The sequence below is a fragment of the Chaetura pelagica genome, unplaced genomic scaffold (assembly GCF_000747805.2).
Source record: "Chaetura pelagica isolate M959 unplaced genomic scaffold, ChaPel_1.0 scaffold872, whole genome shotgun sequence".
In the NCBI taxonomy this organism is placed as follows: Eukaryota; Metazoa; Chordata; class Aves; order Apodiformes; family Apodidae; genus Chaetura; species Chaetura pelagica.
This window is the reverse complement of record NW_009952388.1, coordinates 146,377-154,794: the sequence shown is the minus strand read 5'-3', so window position 1 is coordinate 154,794 and position 8,418 is coordinate 146,377. Positions and strand designations below refer to the sequence as shown.

The window sequence follows — 8,418 nt, the reverse complement described above, 5'->3', positions numbered from 1 at the left end:
CTGTGTGTCTCAGCCCTGTCCTGCTGCTGCTCCTCATCCCAAACTCCTGTTTGTGCAGCGTGGCACCTTTGGAGCTGGGCCAGGCCTGGCACCTACTGGGCAAAAGCATCTACACCTTTCCTGGCAGCACAAGACCCTGGTGAGGCCCACTGGCCACTGCCTCACCTGAGAGGAAGCAAAAGCACCATGCAAATAAACACAAAATAAATAGATAGTGCAGAGATAGGGAAGTTGATAGTGAAAATAGGTATGAGTCAGAAAGAATAATTGATACAGGAAAGCTGACCTGCAACAGAGGACATAGATGCTGACAGCAGAGCCATGCCAGGAGAAGGTCCCTAGAAAGTGGGGAAGGACAGGGATCCCTCCCTCTGGCACAGGCCCCAGCAGGGAACACGATGGTGTCCCAGACAGTGCTGAACTGGTGTCAATTCACAACAAGGTGTGAGTGAGGCACTGGAAAGCAGCTGCTGTACAGGGACTCCTGGGACCTCTCTGTGTGCTGAGCCGGAGTTCTATGGACTGGGAAATGGAAACTGTTTATCATGGAAATACTTCCTCTGGGTGAAATGTTTGCTGGGATCCTTGAGGGGCCACAAATTTGGCCCTGTGCATGGCAGGGGGTGGCTAGCACAGTAAAAATGTATTATTTCAGAGTACATGAATGTTCCAGCAGGCAGACCTATCTGCAAAGCAGATGATGTTGGAAGTGTGCTGTAGCACAACCCACCCCACCATTGCCCAGGGCTGCAGGGTTGGCTTCTGCCAAAGGCCACAGGGCACCAGTGTCCCCCCCAGGCAGAGCAGCTCCAGAGGACTCAGATGCTCTGGGGAAATGTGAATGCTGTTCTGGGAAATGGTGGTCCTGTGCCAGAAGCTGAGAGCCTGCCCTGTCTCCCAGACTAATAGTGCCCTTGTGATCTGCACAGTTCAGTGAATTCACTTCCTCCTCTTGGCTTTGCTAGAAAGTGCATTGACTGATTTGAAAGTTGCCCATGATGCAGAGCCCGCCAAAAGCTGTGAATCTGCCTCAGTGGCTGATTGCCATCACTGCTCAAGGCATAATGTATTTTCTGTGAGACCTCAGATTGCAGCTGCCAGATCTCACAGGGACTTGAAGTGACTTGAAGGTCCTTCTCTTGCTAAATGTCAGGTCTTTGCTGGAATACTTACTGGCTTCCTGTAATGTCCTCCTTTATGAAGCTATCAGATCTGCATCTCTCCAAACCCATTTACCTGCCTATTCTCCCATTGTTCCCAGGTGAACTGGCTTGCTTTCCATTGCATATTCTTTCTCATTGGCTTTGTAGACAACTCTGCACAGCCCAGGTCTTCCTACGTGCAGATATAGGAAGGGCCCTTCTTTGAAAGCAGTTCCAACAGAGGAATGGGTTCTGCATGTCCAGCAGTGCCCTGCCCACTACACCCAGCCTCAGACTGATTCCCTGCCAGGCAGAGCAGAGGGCACACAGGCAACTGCTGTGGTGCTGCAGCCTCAGGCTTGTGTCAGACTCTGGTGCCCAGCAACCACTTAAGGTCTGCAAGCAGCAGAAGTGGAAATGTTCAGAAACTCTTGGGAATTTGCTGACTCCAGATCTGTAGTTCCTGCATTAGGTTTTGTTGATGTGAACCTTCTGGAAGGGCCATGTCCCCGCGGCCAGGCTTGCTGCTCACTGATGAGCTTCTGTTTCAGCAGAGAGCTGGGAAGGTTGCTCCCTGATGTGCTTTCCCTCTCTGGCTTTTCCCTGTGCAAGATTATGGGGGTGGTGTGTCCAGCGGGACACAGACAAGGTGTCTGTGAAAGGTCTTGTGGAGTCACAGTCCCAGCATTCCTGGGTGTCCCTGCAGGATGTCTGTGTGTTTTGAGTCTGAACCACTTGCCCTGGGTCAGGGATGCTGCCTCAGTTCTGCCCTGCTGCAATGCAGACCTGTGTCTGCAGAGCTGTGGCAGCGCAGGTTGAGTTGTGTGGTGCTTACAGGCAGGGAGCAGCTTTTACAGCCTGCACAGGAGTGATGATGCTTTGCTTGGCACAGCCCGACACTGCACAGACACGAAGATGCAGACACAGAGCTGGTCTCTGTAAAGAAGAAAACCACCAGGCAGCAAACTCTAGGAAGGGCATGCAATAGCTCTGTGCTTTGGTGCAACCCAAAATCTCACCAGAGCATCTCATAACCCAGCCAGCCGTCAGCCACCACTTCTAGGCCTGGCTTTTGTTGTGCAAATCCCCCCTCCCAGGGTAAGTGCTACCTTCAACAGCTCTTCCCAGCTGCCCCTTTCTGGGAAGGATGGAACCACAGACATTGTACCCACTTGCTTGAACACCAACGCTCAGCAGGATCGAGGCAGGATGATGGACACCTGAAGGACCCAGAGTTAAACAACTGCTGGATCTCTGGGTTTAAGAGTAGACATGTAGGGACAGAACAGATACTTGGTGTTAAGGTGGTTACTGACAACTGTGTTTTGTTGTTTTGGTTTGTTTTTTTCCCTTTTGTAGGTTTCTATGGGAGACCATGGTCTATGGAACAGAGGAAACTTCTCTTTCAATGGCAAGTACCCTGGATTTTTCCCTTTACAGGTACTAGCCTGTGGCAGTGACAGGGTGGGAGCCAGAGAGCTGTGGAGGCAGGAGTGGTGAGGAAAAAGCGGTGGAGGGAGGCTCCTGGGGCTGGCTGTCTCTGGGACACCGGGGTGATGGCAGCGAAGGGGGTTCAGGCTTCTCTGGGGGGCCCTCTGGCCCCAGTATTCAGTCCTGGGAAAGACCTCCCGGCCCTGGCCCCGTGTGATGGCTGCGAGTGGGACAGACAGCCCAAGGTGTCCGGACAGATGTGCTGTGCTGCCCCGTGCCGGCAGATGGTGCTGGGACTCCACCGAAGCCCAGCTGCAGCCAGATGTGCTCGGCTGAGGACCCGAGGCCGGGGCTGGGCACCCCAGGACTGGGGTGCTGGGTGGGCACCAGCCCCTCTGTGTTGGCAGTGCACAGCTGGCCCTGTACAGCTGGCACGGGTGTTCTGCAGGGGTGCAGAGCCACAGGGAGCCGTCGGTGGGACAGGGTCAGATGCTGCTGCCCACAGGGTGGGAGCAGGGATGGCAGCTGGGAAGGGTTTGGAGAGGAGCGAGGGGCCAGGCCAGCCTGGCAGTGCTGCCTCGGTGGCACCAGCAGAGCTGCTCTGCCCCCATTGTTGCCTGAACGAGTTGGCTGGAAGCCCAGCTCTGCTGCTGACCTGGCAGGACAAGCCCCCATTGCCTCCCCTCTGAGCCGTGTGGGCCTATGGCAACAGCCCCCGTGGGCATGCTGGCCACAGGACACCACCTGTGTGCCCGCTGCCACCACAGCAAATGGCCAGCTCACCCTGCCTGGGGCCACCGTCCCCACCACTCCACATGCCCCATGAGGGCACCAGGAAGCTGTTTCCAGCCAGCCCAGCCTTGCTGGAGCCAGGAGTATCTCTGTGGAAACAGATGCTGCAGCAAACCCACGTCACTCCATCATGGGCACACATGATACTTTAGCCCTGTCAGCCACCCCTGCCTGGTGTGGAGGTGGCCCTCGTGTCCCTGTGAGTCCTCGTGTAAGTCTGTGTGTCACCATATGTCTCTGTGATGGAAGGACGTGAGCAGGATCTGCCATTGGCTTGTTCTGAGAATGAGGTTGGGATGGGAGAAAAGCCCCTCTGCCGGGGCAGCTGCTGCCCACACACCAGCCATGGGTGGGATGAGCTGCAGTGACAGGACCTGCTGCTGATGGAGTTGGACCCTGAGAGACCTCCTGTGGAGCCTGTGGCACGAGCAGCACCACCAGGATGGTGTGGAGAGCACGTTGGTGACAGTGGGCAGTGCAGTGGTGACAGCAGGGCCACGTGCTGGTGGCTGTGCTGCTGGTGGCACTGGCAGCAGTGCCCTGTACGGGAAACACACCAGTCCTGCTGTGTGCAGGAAGGAAAAGATGTGATGTGTGTCATTCCCAGGGAAGGACCCCAGCTCACCATTCCTTGCTCAGGACATTGAGCTTTTCATCATCACAGGACTTGCCAAGTGGTTAAAGCAGGCTGTTTAGGCCAAGTTGGTCCCTCCCACAGTTTTTTCCGCAGCAAGGGTGCTCTTCCAGGAGGCAACGTCCAGCTGGTCTCTGAGACTTTCTCATGCAGATGAACCATCTTTCTGGAGGTCCCTAAATAACACAAGTCATAGAGTTGAGCACTGGGTGAGGTTTATGCCCCCCCACAGCCATGGGAAGTCCACAGGGCAGGGCTGCATGAGCAGGGCTTGGGGGGCTCTGTGTGAGCAGGTGCTGGGAGCCGGTAGCTCCGGGGAAGGAGCGGGCATTGAGTGCCGGGAGGTTCGGGGCTGGCACTGCCCAGGTGCTGCTTTGCAAAGAGCTGCTCCCGAGCCTTGGCTGGTCCTTGTCCCTGCTGCACAGGCTGAAGCGCCGGGGGCTGAACTGCTACATGTACGCGCCCAAGGATGAGCTGAAGCACCGGCTGCTCTGGCGAGAGCCCTACACGGAACACGAGGCAGGTAGTGGCTCTGCTGGGCCCGGCACCAGGGGCTGCAGGCGTCCCAGCTCCTCAGGGGTGAAGCATGCTCTGCATATCAGCCAGGGCCTGGCTGGCTCTGACCACTCTTCCTGCCAGGAATGTGCCCACTGCAGGAAACCCCCAGGCCCTACCTAGTGCATGGAGACCCCCAGACCGTGCCCATCCCATGGAATTTGCCTAGGAGCCCACCCAGCCTGGAGAGCTCCGACACGGGCTTCTGGCAATGCGCTTGGATATGGCAGGGGCCACAGGCCCTTGCGGAGTCCTGTGTCCCAAGGGACTGGAAACTGTCTCCCCTGCGCCTCTCCCCCTCCAGATGCTCTCTCATGCCTCCCGATGCCCTCAGCTCCTCCCTTTCGGGCCACCGTGGTTCGCTTTCCCCCCATCCCCGCGTCCCTCCATCCCTCCTCCCGGCGCTCACAGCACCCTCTGCCGTGTCCCCAGCCCGCATGCAGTCTCTCATAGAAGCTGCCCAAGAGCAGGGTGTGGAGTTCGTTTTCGCCGTTTCTGCTGGCCAGGACATGGTGTTTTCAAGCGCTGGGGACCGGCTCCTGCTGCAGCAAAAACTCAGGCAGGTACCGTGGCCCATTCCTTCATCCCCCTGCTCCCAGGCCAGGGGCACGCGTGGCTGTGTGTGGGCTCCGTGCGCACCCAGCGGTTGGTGTGGGGCTACACACCCCTCCTGCTGCTGCACGGGCCCCCCGCGGAGGCCGGGCTGCCAGCGGACAGTGCTGGGGGCAGGAGGAGGACTGGCCGAGCCCCGCAGCTCGCTGGGCAGCGCGGGAGGCCAGTGCAGGCTGGTGCTGAAGCAGGTCCCCAGGGAGGGTGAGGAGCCACCGGCATGGTGGGTTAGCTCCGTGGGCTCCCAGCAGCACAGCCCAGGCCAGCAGCTGCCCTGGGCCGTGCCCGGCTGCCCCTCCAGCTGACCCTCCAGCTCCGGCACAGGGAGCCGTGTCCTGTCCCCGGGTGCAGCCAGACTGGTCCCGAGGCTCTGCCACCCTCTGCTCAGCCCCAGCGCTGCGGGGCGATGCAGGGTGCTCTGCCTGCTCCGTCCATGGGGTCTCCAGACCTCACAGGCCCCGGGGCCCGTGCGGCAGGGCCGGGGTGGGTGCCTCTTCCCCCAGCAGCCCGTGCCCGCAGGTGGCTGCCCTGGGGTGCTGCTCCTTCGCGCTGCTCTTCGACGACATCGACCCCTGCATGTGCCAAGCCGACAGAGACATCTTCCCCTCCCTGGCCAAGGCTCAGGCCTCTGTGGCCAACGAGGTGTACCGGGAGCTGGGCCAACCCTCCACCTTCCTCTTCTGCCCTACAGGTACCTCCTGCAGCATTCTGGCCCCAGCCACCCTCCCCCTGGCTTGGGTTCTTGTCCAGGGCCCTTCGGCTGCTGCACCCAGCCCGTGTCTGCTGAGAGCTGCCCCGACAGCCTCCAGGGCTCCCAGTGCCCTGTTCCCCTGGGAGCCTTGGGATTCTCAGGACAAGGACAGCACCAGGCTGCAGAGGGGCTGCTGCTGCAGAAGCCCTGCATGCTGTGCTCCCTGCCCAATCCCTGCCCCTCAAGGGATCCCTCTGCTCTCTCCCCAGAATACTGCAGCTCCCTCTGCTCCCCCAGTCCTGGCCAGTCCCAGTACCTGCTGACCCTGGGCCAGGAGCTGCTCCCTGGGATCGGTGTGGTTTGGACAGGTGAGGGCCTGGCCAGCTCGGTGGGTTGCACAGCCCTGGACAGGCAGGCAAGGCTGTGGGTCTGCTGCCCTGGCCAGGGAGGGTGGGCTGGGCTGACCAAGCCCTCATGTCCACACTGTGTGCCTGGGCTCTGTGTGTCCCTGTGCTGGACTGCCCTGCCTGCTGCTCCTCACACCTCCCTGCCGTGGTGCTCCAGGCCCAAAGGTGGTGTCCCAGGAGCTCTCAGCCACACTGCTGGAGGAGGTGGAGGGTGTCCTGCGGCGCCGCCCTGTCATCTGGGACAACCTCTATGCCAATGACTATGACTGCAGACGCGTCTTCCTGGGCCCCTACACGGGACGTGCCCCTGGCCTCATGGCCAGGCTGGGTGGACTGCTCCTCAACCCCAACTGCGAGCTCCAGGCCAACTTCATCCCCATACACACGCTGGGCAGCTGGTTTCAGAGTGAGCTGCAGATCTGTGCCCACCCTGAGCACACAGGTACCTGGCCCCAGCACCCCAGGCAGCTCTGGATGGTGTCTCCTTGGGGCAGGGGGCTTCCCACCCTCAGTGTGGCATGGGAGAGCTGCACCAAGCCCAGAGTGGGGCTGCCCAGGCTGATGAACTCTGGTTCCTCAGGGACAGAGACTGTGGCAGCCCTGGGGGATAGGCAAGGCCCACCGGAGGGGAGCTACAGCCCTCAGGAAGCCTTGGAGCTGGCGCTGCTTGATTGGGTGGTTGAGATAAACCAACAGGCCTTGGAGACAGGTAGGGGATGGACTCACACTGTGCAGCATCCCTCACCCCCCAGAGCACTGAACCCCTCACCCCAAAGAGCACTGGACCCCTCACCCTCCAGAGCACTGGATGGCTCTGCTGAGAGCTTGGCAGGATGAGGTAGCCCCATGATGCCCTTTAGGATGGGGTGCTGTGGGGTCTGTGTGTGTCCCGGGGGACCATTGTGGGTGTCCAGTGCACCATGCTGCCCCAGGGGTGCTCTTGCCCTGGCCACATCCTAGAGGGAATGTCCTTAGCTGGCAGCACAGGAGCCTGGGCCATGGTATGGCCCTGGGAAAGAGGGTTCAGGAAGGAGCAGGCTCAGGGTTTCACACTGCTTGCCTCTGCAAAGCCTGTGGCCTCACCAGGCACAGAGGCCCAAACAACTGAGCACAGAGTGATGTGCAGCCCATGGTCTCAGCAGCTCCCCAGTCCCTGCCGGCTTGGAGATGGAGCTTCCTGGCCAGTGCCAGAGTTGTCCTGCCCCATGGGCAACAGTTTCCATGCAGGTGCCAGAGGGGCTGCGCCCTTGCTCCTTTCTGCCAGGAGGAAGGACCCCGGGACACCCCAGCATCAGCTGCAAGGGAGGAAAGAGGCTGCAGCCTGGCACAGCGGAAGGACAGGAGGCCGTGCCTGCCCCCCAGCCCAGCTCTGTTCCCAGTGGGGCAGAGCAGCATGGCCCTGAGCCCTGCAGCGTGGCACCAGGGGATGGCAGGAGGAAGGTGACCTCGGAGGTGGAGAAGGGCAGTGGGAGCAAGACCTCTGCTGGCGGTCGGCAAAGCCCCAGAGGGGCTGGGGACCAGCTCCCCACACGGAGCAGGGGGAGCTGCGAGCCCTCTGCTCTGCCCAGGACGGCGGGCAGTGCCCAGACTGTGGGAGCCCCTGTGGTTACCAAGTCCTTCCACAGCCCAGCCCCCGTGATGTGCTGCAGCACTGGGGCCAGCACCAGCCAGAGCCCCCCCCAGCCCCCCAGCAGCACCCAGCTGGAGGCCAGCAAGGCTGACGTGCCCCAGACACCCCCAGGAGCTGAGGCTGGCACCAGCCCAGGCCTCCCAGCTCCACCAACCCCAGAGGAGGCTGGGTCCAGACCCATGGCCCTGCTGACCCTGGAGGAGGCTGGGTCTGGCCCCACGGAACCACTGACTTCCAAGGAGGCCAGGTCCAGCCCCACAGCACCCATGATCCCAGAAGAGGCCAGGTCCACCCCCATGACACCGGTGACCCTGGGGGAGGCCAAGTCCCCCCCTACAGCACCGGTGACCCTGGAGGAGGCCGGGTCCGCCCCTCCAGTGCTGCTGGCCCTGGCAGAGGACAGATCCAGCCTCACAGCCCCGCTGACTCTGGAGGAGGTGCGGATGCTGGTGGAGCTCTTCTACCTGCCCTACCACCACGGGCCGCAGGCGCAGCACCTCCTGGAGCAGTTCCGCTGGCTGTGGGCA

The 8,418-nt window shown here is 60.8% G+C and overlaps 1 protein-coding gene across 1 annotated transcript in view; it reads left to right on the top strand.

The window, feature by feature from the left end:
- Window positions 1–8,418, top strand: part of LOC104398133 (bifunctional protein NCOAT-like) — a 17,751-nt gene that overhangs the window by 2,259 nt on the left and 7,074 nt on the right. Inside the window, exons 2-9 of the mRNA XM_010008183.1 lie at window positions 2,502–2,553; window positions 4,425–4,522; window positions 4,987–5,117; window positions 5,683–5,854; window positions 6,124–6,222; window positions 6,419–6,703; window positions 6,842–6,970; window positions 8,051–8,404. Coding sequence (XP_010006485.1) covers window positions 2,502–2,553; window positions 4,425–4,522; window positions 4,987–5,117; window positions 5,683–5,854; window positions 6,124–6,222; window positions 6,419–6,703; window positions 6,842–6,970; window positions 8,051–8,404 — 1,320 coding nt within the window. The remainder of the gene's footprint in view (window positions 1–2,501; window positions 2,554–4,424; window positions 4,523–4,986; window positions 5,118–5,682; window positions 5,855–6,123; window positions 6,223–6,418; window positions 6,704–6,841; window positions 6,971–8,050; window positions 8,405–8,418) is intronic.